Genomic DNA, 16,967 nt, shown 5'->3' on the forward strand with positions numbered 1-16,967 from the left:
CGCCAGAGCAATTCAAGCTGTTCAATCTGTGCTCCAAGTTGGTCGTATATTGCCGGATTCTGGTCCTGCTGGGCGTACATCGAGAGCTCTGCATCAACCTCATCTGAATCAAGCAGTTCGATGGGTGAAGCAAAAATTGAGGGTGACCTAGGTTAGGGTCAATCCAGCAACCCATCATCCTCTGATTCAATCATTCATCATGCGCATAACCAGCTAGGAACGTTCTGTCGGTTGCTCATCAATTCCAATAATCGTTCCCAAAAAGCTTCAAGCCTTCCTTTGATCAAGCATGGTCATCACTGGCTGATTGGGTGGATATGGTCTATCTATGTGCAAGATTTCATTGTTTACAAACGATCCTTTGCTCTTTGTCAAGGTCTCGGGTTCTTATAAAGAGGCAGGATCATCGAAACAGAACTTCATCACTTGCTATGCATCCTCATTTTGCCACCTTAATCGAGTTTGACGACACTAATTCAACCACTCACGTTGTGCTACCTTCGCTCCCTCGAACGATATCCAAGTCAGTATCAAACGTTACTTGAACTCATGCAACTGAAGACGTATTGTATGAACTATAGGACACAGGGACTTGGAGAGCATGGTGTCGAGGTTGTACCTCTCACTGCTGCAGACCGGTAACAGTTTCCCTTTTGCAATCTAGTCGTTATTTGAACTTTTGCATATAGAGCACTCAGCCATGAACTATTCATTCAACCTCTTGAACCAGTCGTCCGTAAGGACGATCCCTTTCAGCCATCAAACCAGCCATCGATCCAGCAGCATAGCGGAAATGCCCCTCATTTCCTCGATTCACTTACTCATGAGGCCGGTCCTCACGCCCTATCGAACCAACAACCTAACGGAAGCTCGCATGGGTATGTCACCCTTTGATGCTTCGATTAGCATACTCAACTCGCATCCAGTGGCTCAATCGCCAACTCCCTTGACAGTATATCACATATACCTGCGAACGAAGGAGATCATTGTAAGAAAGGGTTTGAGGTTCAAAGAGAACTCCGTCTTAGCTTCACCAGCAGGTCTGATTTTCTCTACTGTTTTCATGTGGTCCATGTTCTCAACAATTGTAGAATCGACGATGTCGTGCATCAGAACAACTATCATCATCATCCTGTCGATAGCATGGAAGGGTAACAATCTATATATTCCCGTGGCTTTCTGGTCCGCTCACATCTGTTCTATTACAGAATTACCCGGGCTCATTCTCAAGAGAATAGTGAGAGGAATATACAGGTCAAAAATGAGCCTCAGTCAATATCCTCAGCCATTCAGTAAGCCATTCATACTGATACCCTGCCTCCCAACTGGTGCTCATCGTATCCAGCTTTCAACGTCAAGCGTCACGCCGAAGCCCATACCAGACCCGTAGCAAAACTCTATCGGATGCTTCTACTGGTCAAGACATAAATACTAAATACGTCCGGAACGACCAACGCAAGTATTCGTCTGAAAGCCGGGAATGGACACTGGACGCCCCCAGTACATTTGGCTACGCCTCGCTCGAATACCGGGAGGACAAAGTCCGGCTCAAGGACTTCACCACTTCATGGTATACGCATTATACTTCGAGCCCTCTCGAACGTCCTCCTGACCTCCCAGCTAATCATGTGGGACTCAAGCACAACGACATCTTCCTGCACATCCATGAAGCTCAACCCGCGAAATTTCTTTCTCGTGGGGGACAGCTGATGATTTCCAGACTGTTAGAGGGTGTTCAAATGTGGATTTGGAATCAGGCATCATCGAAATGGGAAAAAATTTGTTATGGCGAAAAGCGAATTGTGGGCGATGGTCACGTCCTTTGTATCTCTCTCAGATATTACAAGGTTATACGCCCTATGTGGGTCACACCGAATTCTATGAGAAGGATTTTATCAAAATTACATCCCACTGTACATGTATAACAATCATCATAATACATAGATTGATGATACCAGGATAATGCAGCCCCAAAATGACCTTATTAATATCACTCTTTCCATTCAACTTCAACGTTGATTGATGACGTCAGTATCTACGCCCTTTCACGAACTTTATCGACGGTCTCAAACTCTTGGAAATATCCAATTTCTGTATCATGCAATTGATTGAAGATCTCGAAGCTGACCTTGGTATTGCCCAGAATGCTTGGAATGAAGCGGCAGAACAGAGGTCAGAAACAATGTCTTTACTTCGCCACTCGACGGAAGAAGAACGAAAGGCTCTTACCCAGCTTGCCATCGATACAGTAAGGCTCAGCTTTTGACCCAATGTCTTGCGCAAGCACTGATCCAAAATTAACAGAACAAACTTCTGGTGTATGCAGAATCGTTCCTGATAAATTACGGAGTAACACTGGCTTCCTTTCACAAAAAGGTCTGGGTGTCAAGGATCCCTTTCGAACGAGAAATCGTTCAAAATGCACAAGATCTTCAGAAACTCATATCTCAATCATGCCGACTACGAGAACAGGTTAGGTGTTTCGTTCGCATTTCACAGCACCTTCAATCATCGTTCAACAGGTGCTAAAGGATCCGCAACTTAGACAAACACTCATCCATCAATTAAGTGAGTTATTTACATATTTGGAGGAGTATCGTTCTCACTACGTACATTAGAGACTGGAAACTCGAACGGGTCTTTTCCACCCAAAGGAAGGTTGAAAGAAAGTATTATCAGCAACTCTATGTTCACAACACGTTGTCGAGAAGCACTGAAGACCTTTGCTGCTATTATTGACATAAACTTTCTGTTACAACATCCAACTCTGTCGCTCCTTCCTACGGCCCAGCGTTGTCCAGTACTTGACACCACTGTCGCTTCTTCCTCCTTGTTACGAGTGGATACATCACCTCCATGTGAATTCCAAACGCATGGTCAAAATCATTCAGATACCGATCAGAAGTGTATTTCAGTTCTATTGGAGGAACTCGTGAGTTTTGCAATATTGACTAGTTCCTAAGGCTCATCCACATGTTCCAGGAAGCTCGTTCACCACGATCTCCTGAAGACATGGTGTCGATGTTCTTTGCTTTAAAGAAGCACCAGTTGGAACTGGTCCTTGATGTCGTGGATCATTTTCGAGCTGATGGACAGAGGATCGTTGAACAAGTCTTGGAAGCGAATGAAAGATTGCAGGGCTATTGAGAATCTCATCAAGACCACTTGGTTTGTCTCTATGTTATAGATGTCTCAAGGCATGATCACCGACCACATTCTTTATTACCATTCTTTATTAGGACCTATTGAATGATTACACGGACAATATGATTGACCGATTAGAGTACAAGCTGAAGCTGCTCCAGGAGAAACACTCCAAACATATGACCGCAAGTGTTTCTCTCGAATGCGCAGGACATACAACGGAATATTTGGGCAATCTTTGGGGGATCGGTCTTCGATTTCTCTGTTCACAAGGGACCATGAACACAGGAAACAAAGTTCTGAACGAACTATACCATCTCGGTGAGTTTACCAGATATAGGCATGCTATCTGTGCTAACTTTGGAGAAGGCGATTCAATCACTTCTCATTCTGAAAATTTTGAGATGCACTTGTCCTTTATGGAAAGACTTCAATCTCTTGTTCCGCAACCACAGAATGACTCAATCTTCGAAACGATGATGGAGGTGAAAATCGAGATCCATGTCATTGTGCATTACTGACCTGCTTCTGTCAGAACCTGCGGGTCAAAGATCGCCCTACAAATGAAGCCGTTTTTCAGTCATGTCCTGATGCGGAGAGGAAACACAAGGTTACTGTTTGTCTGGACGACGACACTATTTATAACGCCCTCGAACCTCAGGATTCGCATAGCTCTGATAGTATCGGACTTTCTGTATCACTGCGCGCGCTCGTAAGTGGAATTGCTTGATGAAGGTTTGAATATCGCTCACCTCGCCCTTAAATGTCGCCAGGCTGAAGAATTTACTTTTGTAAATCAAGATTATGTATTTCCGAAGGTGAGATTGATACCATATCACAGTCCTGTTGAGCTAATACTGGTAGTATCAGCTCTCACCTACCATCGGAGACTGCGACCGTCTTCAAGGGTGTCTTCATGGTACCTTATCTATTACTTCGATTCCTGCTGCTCGCCCTATCTCAACTACTTCCTGGATATCGGTGTCCTTGACTGGCACAAAAACAGACTCGTTTGAAGTCCAGAACCCGCAAACGCTCTTTCAGACTGCTTTCGTACCTGATACAACCCAACTAGAGCTCTATAACACCACTGCGGTACTGGAGCCTCTATTGACAGTTCGTACTCTAGCAAATTTTGTTTATGGGCCGGCGGCGTCATTTGGTGAGACTGATAGAATAGCAGTATTGTTCGCAGAGTCTAGAATTATCACTCGGTCAATGCGAGTGTTATTCCAGATGGGGCAGGCAGGGAGGGGCAACTCAGAGGATTCAAGCTATGAGGTTCAGGTTCATTTCGGTTATATTGATTATCAGAATGATATACTACATCTACTCATCCCGCGACGGACCCACGATGAGCTACCGATTAGGACCAATGCAAAGGGCGAGACGTTGGTGGCTAGGCTGATCAAAACACGAGCCAAGTCCAGGTCGTCGGACGATTGGAACAATGTATTCTGGTAAAGCCAGTTTTCATTTCTTTTTCATTCTTACCTATTTTTCCCCATAGGACCGCTTCACAAAATCGAACAACTAGCGCCACGCTTTTCAATCACGCTTCATCTCACTCGTACGAAATGTCGACAATGGAAGTGGCACTAATCGTCGAACACGCATCAAAAACTCGAAACATGAGTGCGTCCATCGGCGAGATTGACCCGAATGATTTGGTTACATTCGAAAACAATATGGTCAGTACAAAGTAACAGAACAACCGAATTCATCTCATGTTGAAGTTTGTGATCATAGCACAACAGAAACCCACTAGCCAAGTCAACTCATCTTTCCGAATCTGCAGCGATCATCAGGTTACTGTCGACGCTTAGGCAAGTTGTGCACGCACAAAAACCTGCCGCTGTAATAAGCTATTTTTCTGTTCACGCATTTCTGATCTCATTTGACTTGCGTAGTCCGTTCTTCTCTACTGCAATTCTCCGCGATCTACTTCCCCTGGAGGTGAAGATGTAGGGAAGACGATGTCAATGTATAACGTGGATCCTAAAATCAAGTTTCGCTCAGATGTATCGAATTCCCTGAAGTGAGTTTTCCTTTGAATATCGGATTCTTCGGATGTGCTGCCTCCAGCTGTACACACTCTATATATATCAATCTGCTAGAGAGGTCTTCGTGTCATTGTATTAGCTCTCATCCATATATCATCCATTCATTGACCAAATTCTGATCTAGTTCCACATCACAGACGGAGAATATTTACGCTAAAGCGGTTGCGGATGAGCTCGAAGGATCCTTGATAAGGCGAACTTCGATTCAGGGCCAATGTGTATTGGTAAACCAAATTCCTGTTCCCAGATTAAGGATTCCTCAGTATGGAGTTGGCGTACACTCGAGAACCACGAGTGATAACAGCGTAAAGGGGGTCGAAGTTGAGGCCAAGACTGAACTACTGGTTGTCGAAGCCATGGACATCTACCAACCTAGTAGCGTGACGAGTCCCTCACTGATGGCAATCGATTGGGCCTCGATGTTCTCGGGTTTTGTAACATCCTTGACTGCCTCGCCAATTCCGCCATCTGGTTCAGGAATAAAGTCTTTGTCGATAATCTCCACTGTACATGTTTCTGGAAGCTCACAAATTCATCCTCGCGTCGTCCCCGCAGGCTTGTTGAATTCTCTGGACAATGCAGAAGCAGTGGCTTTTCAGCAACGAAGCAAAGTACTGACAGAAGCAATCTGTAGTCTCATAGCCTGCCTTTACAACAGGTCTCGCTGGAGGGGCTTTTTCTTCGAGACAACTTTTCTGCCTTCTGTTCATTCAAGTAGGACTGCGTCCCCGCGGGTCACCTTCTCTTATCCTAGAGAGGGTAGTCTTGCTGCAAACCACACCCCAGTCGATCACGCTATTTTCTGGTGGTTGAATGCAGTCACGAAATTTTCGATTATCTGCCGCAGAGACGTTGTGTATTGCTGGAATACCTTCAAATGCATTGGGGAAGATCTTGTGACTTCGTTTATTCACCTTATTGAGACCACTTATCTCTGGATTGCCCTTGCTTCCAATTTGTCGATGGAATCTCTCATAGTCATGACGAACAGGCTCACAGTCTACTGTCTTGTTTATTCAACACAACAACCCCGAACATGGGTAATCACAGAGGTCGCAGGATTCAGTTACGCTCAGACCATATATCGATGTGCGCATGTCCTAATGGCGTGTTTGGTCTGGATGGTAAAGACTGGCCCCTGGTCATATGCAAGCTGTGCCTCGATCAACTTGGAATCTCTCTCATCAAGACTGTTTCATTTGGGAAGCGTCAACCTATTCAGTTTTGGCCTTCGGGTATCTTTTCTTTATAAACATTCGACTGCTGTCTTTCTTCTCTTTGCTGGACTTTTTGTCGTATTACAGTTGAAGGTACATCTAGACCGTCTGTTGTTAGAGGCTTCACACAATCATCACTCCTTCGAGTTCCGACAGATGTTAAGGCACGACGAAGAAAGATGGATGTTGTCGATGAATATGAATAGATAGATATAATGTACATACCATATCTATACAACTTTGTAATCGAATTTCCCCGTTATGCGCGCTAATTAGTTGTTCTCTTTCCAATGCGTTCTCAGTGGCAAGAATGTCACCATATCGCGATAACAGAGCCCCACTTGTCCATCATAGGTCTCGCACTTTCGATGGACTTCCGCTATCTTGCAGTCTCGTTTGGCACAAGCGTGGATATCTATGATCTAAAATCTAACGTGAACAATCCTTTGGCTCGATATTCCGGACCTAACGAAAGAAAAATCTCCTTCACCGCATGGACATCAGAGCTTCCCCGACTTGTGATGTCTTTTGAAGGTGGCTCAGTGTATATCGTGACCATGAATGAACGGTCTTCAACGATCGCGGGATTCCAGCATACTGGACGGCATGAGCGAGCCCGAGTTCCTGCCGCATTTCTCAATAAGGACCTTATAGCGATAGCAATGGAAAATACAGTGGAAATACGGAACTGTGTCGTTGACGACGATGGTAAGTATACACTTCCTAATTATCAAGATCATCCTCATTGCCTTCTCGCACAAGATCATCCTCATTGGGAACTCCTACAAACACTTCCACAACCCATCCAGGAAGGCAAGTCCCTTGCAGTTGGCGATATACAGTCAATACATGTGCTTGGACATCGAATTCTGCTTGCGTATGACAATGGGACCACAATGTAGGTTATTTCATAGTTGAATGAATCAAATTCTAATGTGATAAACCGTAAAGCATATGGAACTTCCAGCAGTCACAGTCCCCTGAGCTCACTTTCCAGTATGAGGGTACGATCAGACTCCCAGGTATTATGTGAGCACATCCATATCAGGGTCATATAATACAGATATTCACCAGGTCTAGAAATGATGTTTGTTCGAAAAAGGGAACCATTTTGGTGACTGCCCCCGGGACTTACCAAGTCTTTTCAATCGGATCCAAGACAGCTCAGAATATCTTCATTCCACGCGATCCACTGGAACGGACACCACAAGCTGTAACAAGTGCTAGATTTCTTTCAGATGATCTCATAGTTGGGGCAGGGGTTGGACAATTAGTACTTTGGAATGCAGATCTTGGCAATAGGTTACAGAACTTGGTATTCCGCAATCAAGGTAAGTCATGCCCCTTTTCAACGTCTGTTCTGCTCAACTTCCGAGACAGACCCTGCGGTCGCAGCGTTTCATATCTGTGTCAGTCCTCCAGTTTATGTGATGAACCAGTCATTCGTTTAATTAATTGATCATGTATGTACTCGACAGTCGGCCTACAATGCTGAGGAAGATACAGGCTGGATCGTTACTGCGCAAGGCTCTGAAGTCACCTTCTGGAAAACAGTAGACTGTCTGGGTGGTGAAACATCTGCTGATTGCACTGGCAATCCATGTTTGCAAGACGGCATAGCAGGAAATGGGAACAGTAGAAAGAATCGTGAATCACAATGCAGAGTTTGTTAATCATCATCACTCGCCACTTACTCTCAAACCAATCAGATCTAGAGTTCGACCTAACATCTACCTACTTTGTAGATGTCAATAATATCTATCACCGTCGATGTACATGCCATTCCCTAGCAAGTATTTCGTCAGCCTCTGAGATTATCTCGTCAACTCTCATTACCCTATGTCCGAGGTGTTTTGCATTTGTGTACCTATAGCCTAACTTGTTAGGTCGTGGTCCGCACCTTACTCTGACCAAATGAATACGCGATGGAAAAGGGTTAAAGCACATAAAGACATGACGGTAAAGGGTAAAATCAGACTTGCTAATAGATGTAGAAATACAAGATGAACATTCAAATATTCAAGCGTAGTATCACATAAATTCCCGGAGTTGTTACCACTTATATCACATTGTTAGACAGAATACATTCGAAAACTCGTCCCAAGATTTCCAATGAGGCTTGTTGAAGAGCAACGTAGTCATTGATATTCGGGTCGTGATGGGATCTGATCAAGAATTCGTCTAGCTAGGTTCAAAAGTCAGAATGGTCCATATCGAGGATGAGGTTGATAACGCACTTTTTCTAGAATGCCAGTCTCTGTGTGCCACATCTTCTCTGGGAGTAGTACCTTCATTTCCACCAAGCGCAAGATTTCCATCTGAATTCCTGCACTGAGCGAGACGTTTGTAGATCGCGTTCGACGAGCCTCAACGACATTGTCAATATTGTTGATCTCTGTCTCACTCTGTGCAGAAAAGCTGACAAGCACTCCATCGAATTGCTTCTACATACTAGAATGAGTATTTTGAGTTTGAAGGGACATAGTGCTGACCAATTTCCCCGACAAATCTCTTTCAATCGCCTCCGCATGTCGTAGTGTCGAAAGTACCCCAACTCCTGCTTCGTGGAGCCACTCATTTCGTGCCTTCTGGAAATCATTTTGTAGGGTCTCAAATTGTTGAAATGTCTGAAATAAAGCATCCGCCGAATTTGATGCATTGGTAGAGCGCATTGTGGTATCTTGAAGCTCCGGAGGTGACTGTGAAGGAGAAAGCAATTACAGTCACAAAATTTCTGAGATTGGTTGGTATAATGATCGTACCATGCTATTATCCTAAAGCTGGATCGAGGTGCAGGTTTTAAATCAAGTGCAAGGAAAAGCTTTGACAAGGTGGAGGTCTTGTACATGTTTCTGGCGTCTAGATCTAGGGTTGTATGTAAATAACAAAGAGAAGAAGGCAGTCCAGGGGCGGGCCAATTATGAGAGCTCTTGAGGTTGATAGTTTGCTTGATCAAAATATGGCCTATGGTGGTCGAACTTACGCCACTCTAGCGCCTATCTATCACGCGGCGCGCGTTACGCCTTTTGTCAATCTCATGTCATCTCCAGGACTCAACGCTCGACGATTCACACTACCAGACTCTTCAGAACCCGATCTCTACAAGGTTTGTTGATAGTTCTACTGTAACGTATTACTTTTAAATCTTTCCAGGGCAAAAACAAACGACGTATAATTGCGATCACCAACAGCACCCTCGAGGCCGTCATTTCTGAGACTGAATTCAGCACACGCCGCCCGACTACAGGTGAAAATCAGGAGCGAAGCGTAGCAGGCTACTGGGACAAATGTAGTATCAGTGTTATCTGGTTGATTGTAGTGACCACATTGCGCACTGGGCTTAATATCGTCCGCAACAATCGAGCTACTTTCTTGATCACCCTGCCACTTGTCTCGACATATCTCGTTCAGGAATTCTTCCCTTCAGTGCACACACCAGAGAATCTAATCAGACCTCTATGCACTACTGTAGGGCTCATTTGCAGCTGTGGTCTCCCAGACCTCTTTGCGCCACTGAGTTCGATCAACTGTAATGCGGATTATTACCATGGTCTGTGCATCGGGCCTTCATCCCAGGCACCTTTGGAAACACCTTCCTTGTCTCTGTTACCGACAACAAGCATACCCCTTCCTCCTGTGATTGCACAGGCTGACAAGGACTCGGACGTTTCAAACCAACTCGTTTCGCTGGACCCTATATATCCTTCCTTAGACTTTGGGCTTGCTGATAGTGGTGCCAAAGCACTGCTGGCCCTCACCTCACCCACTGAAGGGATAGGCTCCCTTTCCTACATGGCTAGACTCATTGCTGTCATCAGGGGCTACGATACGACACAGATGCACATTAATCCTCCGCGTGTCGTACTCGAGGAACAGCTTTCTGTTCACAACTGTTGGAAGCTTGCTGGATCGCGAGGTCACATTGCCATTGCCTTGTCGGACACCATAATCTGGAGCCATTTCGCGGTTCACTTTCCCGACTATCTTGGAATAACAGAAGTAAGGCTTAGACAGGCTCCCAAAACAGTTGTCATGTGGGCCCTTGTCTTGACAGAAAACGTCGAAGTCGAAGCTCGTAGCCTTCTCACCGACTGGGACAGATTTGTCACTGTCAAGGCACTCCTTGACTCATCGATTTTCAATTCCTCTTGCGCCTTCATGGAGGTGGCGAGATTTATCTTCAAGCCTTCGGATGGAAGCCGTCAGATATTTCCTACCCAAATCCCAATCCGAACTTCGGTTGTTTTGGTAGAGATTCTTGATAATTGGGGCGATGAATCAACTTGCCTTCATCGAGTTTCATTCCACAGTGAGAACGTCGCCCAGTGACGATGATATCATCTTATGCATGTCTACTATTTTTGAAATTACCAATCCTAAATAATGTATTATTTGCCCATGAATATTTATTATCTGTCTATCTGTCCTAATTACTGTCAGCGCATTGATGCATACGAAGTAATCAAGCTCAAATTTTAGCCTACTACGACTGAATTGACACAGTAGAGCGACGAGACGCGACGGAGAAGTAAGGTAAAACGTCGTCGAGGGTCTTCTGTTGCTCATTAAAATCTGTACATCATCCAGGACCATTGAATCCCATGAGCTTGTGAGTTTCCATCGACACAGGAACGTCCGATGTCTCTGCACGCACTGGTAGAACTTGCGAGGCAAATCAGGGAACGATCTTAATTTGCCTATTGCCTATTCTGCGGAGGTAAACAAAGAAATTCTCGTGCCCTTTCTCCTGTCTTTAGAGCCACTGATCAATGTTCTGACATAGAACTATTCCTTAGAAATCTACACCTCCTACCTAACTCTCTGTTCGTGTTTTGACTGCCGCTACTCTTTCATTTTTGATACACATCATGGACGGACTCAGATTTCGAAATCGCGACGAGGTTGCTTTGGGTTGGGTGGAAATTGTGAATGCAACTCCAGAACGCCTGGACTTTGTGAATACAGAATTGAAGCAAGGAGACTTAGACGAGATGAGTCTGGTGAGTTAATCTGCATCTTACTATATCTTCTCACTTAATTACAAACTTCAACAGGAATCATCGTCATTGATCGAAAGACAGGAAGGATTGATAGAGATCGCCAAGCACCTCATTCTGGACCTGCGTCAGAAATTGAAGGAGCAAGCGATACGCAATGTTCAACTGAAGGAGGAAAATACGATACTTCGTAAGCAGTTGACTGCGTTACAGATGACACAAACCCAAACTGTCTGTGAGTGCGTCGACGTTGGCATATTGAGGTACACTGACAGTTCACCAGGATGAATTTCTCGGCTTTCACCGCGTCAGTGGTGGGGCTGTGTCTGTCCTGGTTCCTAGCTTTGCGGTCCTCCTCGTAGCCAGTTTATCCTCTTCATAGATAATAAATGATGATCACAAAACATCGGAATACTATCAAATGCTCATTCAACTGAATTGCTCGAATTAGCCTCCCTGAATTGTGTCCTACGACTATGTCTGAGTAGGCTCAGCAGAAGTGCACGCAGTCCAATTTATAGCGTTTCATCGCTGATGAACTTGAACGTCGATCTTCTCCAAAAGTATTAGTAGCCTCCAAGATCATCATTATCATGTGATAAAATGAAGGCAAGATCCTGTTATGTAAAACGTGAGAAGAATAATCGGCAGTCGCGCTGAGCAGTCCTCGTCAGAGTATTGCCAGTCTACTTCCTCGTCAAAATGTTGCTTTCTGGTACGCCACACTGCTATTGGATCTCTCAACGCGTACATGTACAAATATTCGCCGTTTATCACAGAATGTCAAACTGTATACTTTTTGCAATTCAGATCCCCTTTGTTTAACTTGGCCATGTTGCTTGATGTCAGTGGCCACTCCACATCCTTTAAGGACCACAACATTGCTTGAAGACTTCTCCTGAACACGATGAAGGACTCTGAAATCCCACACATCATTGGCCGCAAACGTCAAGACCTACACCCTCACATCGCTGACGATGGCTCTGAGATTGCGCAGGAGAAAGAATACTCTATGGCCAAGCGTTTCAAGGACATGTTAGGTGTGCCTGTTCTAGACTTCAGCTTAAGATTTAAAATTGATTCTTACTTTCGAAAAGATCTCCCCTCGACTGGTAGAAGGAGGTTTCGAAATTCAAGGCCTGGTCGCTTAGAATACTTTCGAGCCTCTACAGGTGCGTACCACTTAGTTGTAGTATCTTGATAATTCATGGGCTCATATCTCCTTCAGCATCCAGTGACGTTCGTGTTCATGAACATGGTCCTGCATTTGTCGAAGATTCAGACTTTGGGGTAGCACTTCAGGCTGGGTATGGCTCCAACATTATGTTCGAAGAATCATATGAGCAGGTCCGACACGATCCTGAATCAAGACATCTTGATACTCAGCCCCTCATTTGTTTGGATGATGAAATGCAACCATTTCCCAGCTCTGGCTTCGACAGAATTGGCGAGATTTCCAACCATACTACACCTAGTGTTTTCGACCAAGTCCGAGGCTTTTCCGAAACTGATCCTCGTTCTCTACCACTTCCTCATGACGAGATCCAATTCTCCCGCACTTTTGACAATGATAGCATTGCTCCTCACGCACAATCTTCAGACGATGTTTCACAACAAGGCATCGCTCAGAATGAAAGCCAAGAGTCGGTCCTTCCTCATCGTGATGGGGGTTATTTTACACAGCCCGCAGCTTCCCTTTTGGACTACGTCACACCCGATACCTTTGACCGGGTCCAGGGCAATCCCGAACTCGAGTCCTCTCCTCTCGTTCCGTGCGGTGTTTACGATAGAACGTCTGGCTTTGACTTCGGCAGCAATGGCGACGACGTCATTTCTTTGGACGATGTTGCGCAGAACGAATCCTACGTTGGTGTTTGGAAAGAAGGCGAAGGGGTGGCTTTTGGTCCTCATTGTGATCAAGAATCTTATGCACAGACTCATACATCCCTTTCCGACCAAGCTATATCTGCTACCTTTGACCAAACCCAAGCTGGTTATCACAAACTCGAGTCTCTTTTTCCTCCCGTTTCCTCCCGTTTCACTATCTTTGACCGAACCCAAGCTGATCATCCCGGACTCGAATCTCTTCCTCCATACTTATCCAGTGGATTTGGCTTTGACAGCAATGGTGTCATTCATACTGAGTCTATAGATCATGCTTCACAAACCGGCCCTGATGTTGGTGTTGAGCTTCATCGTCAACTACAACCAGATATCAGCCATATTACACCTAATACCTGTGATAAAGTCCCGCACGACCCCGAATTCGAGTCTCCTCTTATTCCATTCGTTGATGAGACGCAAACATCCTCTAGCCTTCAATCTTACAACGATGGTGATCTGTTTACTCTTGTACAGTCTCTTGAAGATGCTCCACATACTGCGTGTTCCGACCTCCATGGTCAAATTACAGACGAAGAAAATGGCGGAAGCCAAAGTCTTGGTCACGATCAGAATGAATTTCAGTTGCAGCATTCTAACGCGTCGCTTTCTATCGAACCTGGGACTTTCGATGTTCAGGTCGATGGTATGTGTTCTCGTACTACTCTCAATCGAGTTGATGCTAACATTCCTGATACTGCTTTAGGCTCCTACGCTGATGCCGGTACCGTCTTCTATAGCCATGGCGCAGAGCCCTCATACATTCAACCTGAGACTCAGGCACATTCTGATCATGCTTGCCATGATTCCGCCCTCGAGCCAGATTCCTCTTACGTCCATTCTGACTCCCGGAGTGTGTGCCGTGGCTTTCAGCCAAACCCTTCCTCCTCTGCCGATCCTGTCTCCCAAAATGCGGCCTGCGTCCCTTATGCCATGACGATGCTGAAACGTCTTCCTTCGTCCGAAGCTTTGAACTGAACATGGAGTTCGACAGCGGAATGTCTATCGCGCATCAGCATGATTCTGGCGCCGTTTACGATTTCCATCATGAAATGCCTAATGCTCATGGTGACGATGTCTTGAGTCTGGAACATTCCCAACACCGACTAAAGGATGGTGCAGTTCTGGACTCGCAGAACGAGAAGGGGATATCTGCTCCTGGTCCACATTATTCCGAGGCCACCTTCTTCCATCCAAAAAAGTCCAATGGCTCCGACAACGGCGATGGGTCCTTCAGCCGTGACACAGTCCCTTCCTACTGCACCCAACCTGAGGGCGAACGTACCTCTGATTATGATATTGTTTGTTCCGATGCGAGTGCTCCCAGTTCATGCGAAAACTACTATATTCAATCCGAGGATAAAGGCTCTCTCGACTATATTCAGCCCTTCGACGCAGAAGTCAATGAGTGTTTTCAAGAACAGCTAGACGTCTCTGACAGTCTACCTGATATCACTCTTGAAGGCCCCTCGTCTGAAACTGACCAAGACAGGACAAGCAAGCAGTCCTCACCATACGAACGTGAAGGTCTGCCCACCGCTTCGTACCATGGAATCGGTAGCGATACCCCTTCTTTCTTGGACATGCCTGTTGCATTCGGTGTCACTTCCGCATGCGAAGAACCTATGGATGTTCAATTAAATCTTGACGATACAGAATTCGATGCTGACGATGAAGGTGTGAAAGACGATGCCGGAGATTTGGAGATGGAATACGAATATGTTCGTTCAGACTTGGATATTAGTATGGCTGACAATGGGAATGGGACCCAAACGTTTGCCGATCACAATAACTTCAAGGAAGTTCCTCCTACCCCTATATCTCCCTATGTGCGCACCCATGAGCACCATCTACAATGCGTAGAGGAATCTAAACTTCGTGGCGATCCTCACAGACGAACTACCCAAACCACTGCTGACAACAATTACCTGGGAGTCCCACTGACATCAATACAAGGCGATACTTCCATGTCTGGACCTCGCGGTGCTCGCGGCGTTAATTATCAACAAGGGACACCACCTCTCTCACCTTTGTCAGAAATTCCGGACACGCCAATGGTCGCAGATACGTCAGCCGAAGATGAAATGTGCTTACGCACAGAGTTAGAGTCTCTAATAAACAACAACGTCAAATCGGTCTCGATGGTACGTCCACTTTGAAATTGCTTCATAACTTGTTTTTATAAACGCATGTTCGCAGAAATCTCACTTCCGCTCTCAAATGAACCAACACCCTTTCGATAAAACCAAAATTCGGTCACTTTTGGACAGTTGTTATCACTACGTTGGTGTACTGACTAACTGCAACCCACCTCCTCCCTCTCCTGATATCCCAGTTGACACTAGTCATCTTCATACAAGCCCCAAGCCCAAACTCTACAAGCCACCTCAACATAGACCGCAGAGTAAAGTTGACCTCGCTGAGTACATTCGTTATGAAATGGGCGTTCTTTTGGGACGGGTCAATGATCAAAATGATCCCGAGTTTGTTGCGAGGCCGCTTTCGACCGTTCCCAGCACTACGATCGACTCATGGAGGAGAGGTGGCACTGATGGTCCTACACTCGAAAATTTTATTCTACAACTGTGCGATGGTAAACATACACATTGGAACAAGGCTGCTGCTCAGGTGTTTTCCATTTATATTCGTTCTAAGGAGGAGTACAAAGATTATGCCATCAAATCAGTGCAGGAAGCGTTTTTCGCACATCTGTCGCAACTCAAAAAGGATTTTGAACTTCAGGGACGACCCAAAACCATAGATGAAAAGGATTCAGAACAACGAATGAGGAGGATGCGTCGACGAAATGCGGTTCGTTATTAGCTATCTAATTCTTCGGTTGTATATCATCTCAAAATGATTCCAGGAACTCCATCGCCGCATATCATCGTTAAAAACAATTCTTGCACGCTACCCAATCCATATATCAAAGGAACTACATGAGATGCATAAATATATAACTGTTGAATGCATTAGTGGAGATGAATCCGAACCTGGTCCGGAGGCGACTTCGGATAAGATATATTATCGAACAAATCGCGCCTGGATTTCGCAACAGTTCGCAGATTTCCTGTACTTGCTTCGTGCTTGGCATATTGGATCTCGTTATTTAGGAGGTGGGAAGTATTCAAATGGTCGTTTTCCTCACCCTCGGTATCCGTCATCGCGACCGGAATCCATGTTTGATTCAGACATAGCACCCCGTGGTCTTCCAAGGAATTGGTACAACCCAGCTTGGCTTATGCGCAATCCTTCCCGAATGGAAATCCTAGCTGTTGGTCCAGATGTCCCCCTTACACTTCCACAAGAAGAGGTACGGTGAGTGCTTATGCGTAACTTCTCTGCCCTATATAACTCAGCTGTATCTCCCCTTCAGCTTTGCTAGACGTTTCCACCATGTCAACCATCGTACAACACCTCCGCTCCCGGAAAATCATCCATCTCTAGATCTATAGCTACAAGATATATCATGTTTACTCTTATGCCTGTTGATTATAATGTATAACTTTTCGTATCAATCCATAATATCATTCGGAGTAATCAACAGGTCGTACTGTGCGTATGGACGAACCGGAGGTTGTACCCCATGGTACTGGTCCCACACTTTGTGATGATGATGGCTACAGCTTCCTTGTTGATGATGGACGTCCACTGCGAGCAGGTCT

At 45.3% G+C, this 16,967-nt stretch overlaps 5 protein-coding genes across 5 annotated transcripts; 4 read left to right on the plus strand and 1 right to left on the minus strand.

Moving 5' to 3' along the window:
* Positions 1–431: 431 nt before the first annotated feature.
* On the plus strand, positions 432–8,097 carry C8R40DRAFT_1164991 (uncharacterized protein; the record flags this gene model as incomplete). The annotated part of the gene is made up of 27 exons (XM_046230608.1): positions 432–523; positions 582–638; positions 690–878; positions 927–1,040; positions 1,092–1,151; positions 1,209–1,292; positions 1,346–1,802; positions 2,033–2,248; positions 2,305–2,472; positions 2,523–2,568; positions 2,619–2,932; positions 2,983–3,111; positions 3,240–3,465; positions 3,514–3,629; positions 3,680–3,856; positions 3,918–3,962; positions 4,015–4,604; positions 4,655–4,835; positions 4,894–5,001; positions 5,055–5,182; positions 5,332–6,296; positions 6,779–7,132; positions 7,187–7,322; positions 7,376–7,453; positions 7,505–7,755; positions 7,805–7,845; positions 7,903–8,097. 27 exons carry the CDS (start codon positions 432–434, stop codon positions 8,095–8,097), a joined length of 5,517 nt encoding a protein of 1,838 aa, XP_046092676.1.
* A 386-nt stretch (positions 8,098–8,483) lies between these two features.
* On the minus strand, positions 8,484–9,096 carry C8R40DRAFT_1164992 (uncharacterized protein; the record flags this gene model as incomplete). Its single annotated transcript, XM_046230609.1, has 3 exons — positions 8,484–8,609; positions 8,662–8,868; positions 8,917–9,096. 3 exons carry the CDS (start codon positions 9,094–9,096, stop codon positions 8,484–8,486), a joined length of 513 nt encoding a protein of 170 aa, XP_046092677.1.
* A 287-nt stretch (positions 9,097–9,383) lies between these two features.
* C8R40DRAFT_1164993 (uncharacterized protein) lies at positions 9,384–10,753 on the plus strand (the record flags this gene model as incomplete). The annotated part of the gene is made up of 2 exons (XM_046230610.1): positions 9,384–9,530; positions 9,578–10,753. The coding sequence occupies 2 exons, from the start codon at positions 9,384–9,386 to the stop codon at positions 10,751–10,753; spliced, it is 1,323 nt and encodes a 440-aa protein (XP_046092678.1).
* Positions 10,754–11,292: 539 nt separating this feature from the next.
* Positions 11,293–11,803, plus strand: C8R40DRAFT_1164994 (uncharacterized protein; the record flags this gene model as incomplete). The annotated part of the gene is made up of 3 exons (XM_046230611.1): positions 11,293–11,424; positions 11,479–11,652; positions 11,705–11,803. 3 exons carry the CDS (start codon positions 11,293–11,295, stop codon positions 11,801–11,803), a joined length of 405 nt encoding a protein of 134 aa, XP_046092679.1.
* A 525-nt stretch (positions 11,804–12,328) lies between these two features.
* On the plus strand, positions 12,329–16,749 carry C8R40DRAFT_1065231 (uncharacterized protein; the record flags this gene model as incomplete). The annotated part of the gene is made up of 8 exons (XM_046225641.1): positions 12,329–12,461; positions 12,519–12,593; positions 12,650–13,948; positions 14,009–14,155; positions 14,176–15,446; positions 15,502–16,113; positions 16,169–16,620; positions 16,662–16,749. The coding sequence occupies 8 exons, from the start codon at positions 12,329–12,331 to the stop codon at positions 16,747–16,749; spliced, it is 4,077 nt and encodes a 1,358-aa protein (XP_046092680.1).
* Positions 16,750–16,967: the final 218 nt, after the last annotated feature.

The sequence above is a fragment of the Lentinula edodes genome (genome assembly GCF_021015755.1).
Source record: "Lentinula edodes strain Le(Bin) 0899 ss11 chromosome Unknown C8R40scaffold_1, whole genome shotgun sequence".
In the NCBI taxonomy this organism is placed as follows: Eukaryota; Fungi; Basidiomycota; class Agaricomycetes; order Agaricales; family Omphalotaceae; genus Lentinula; species Lentinula edodes.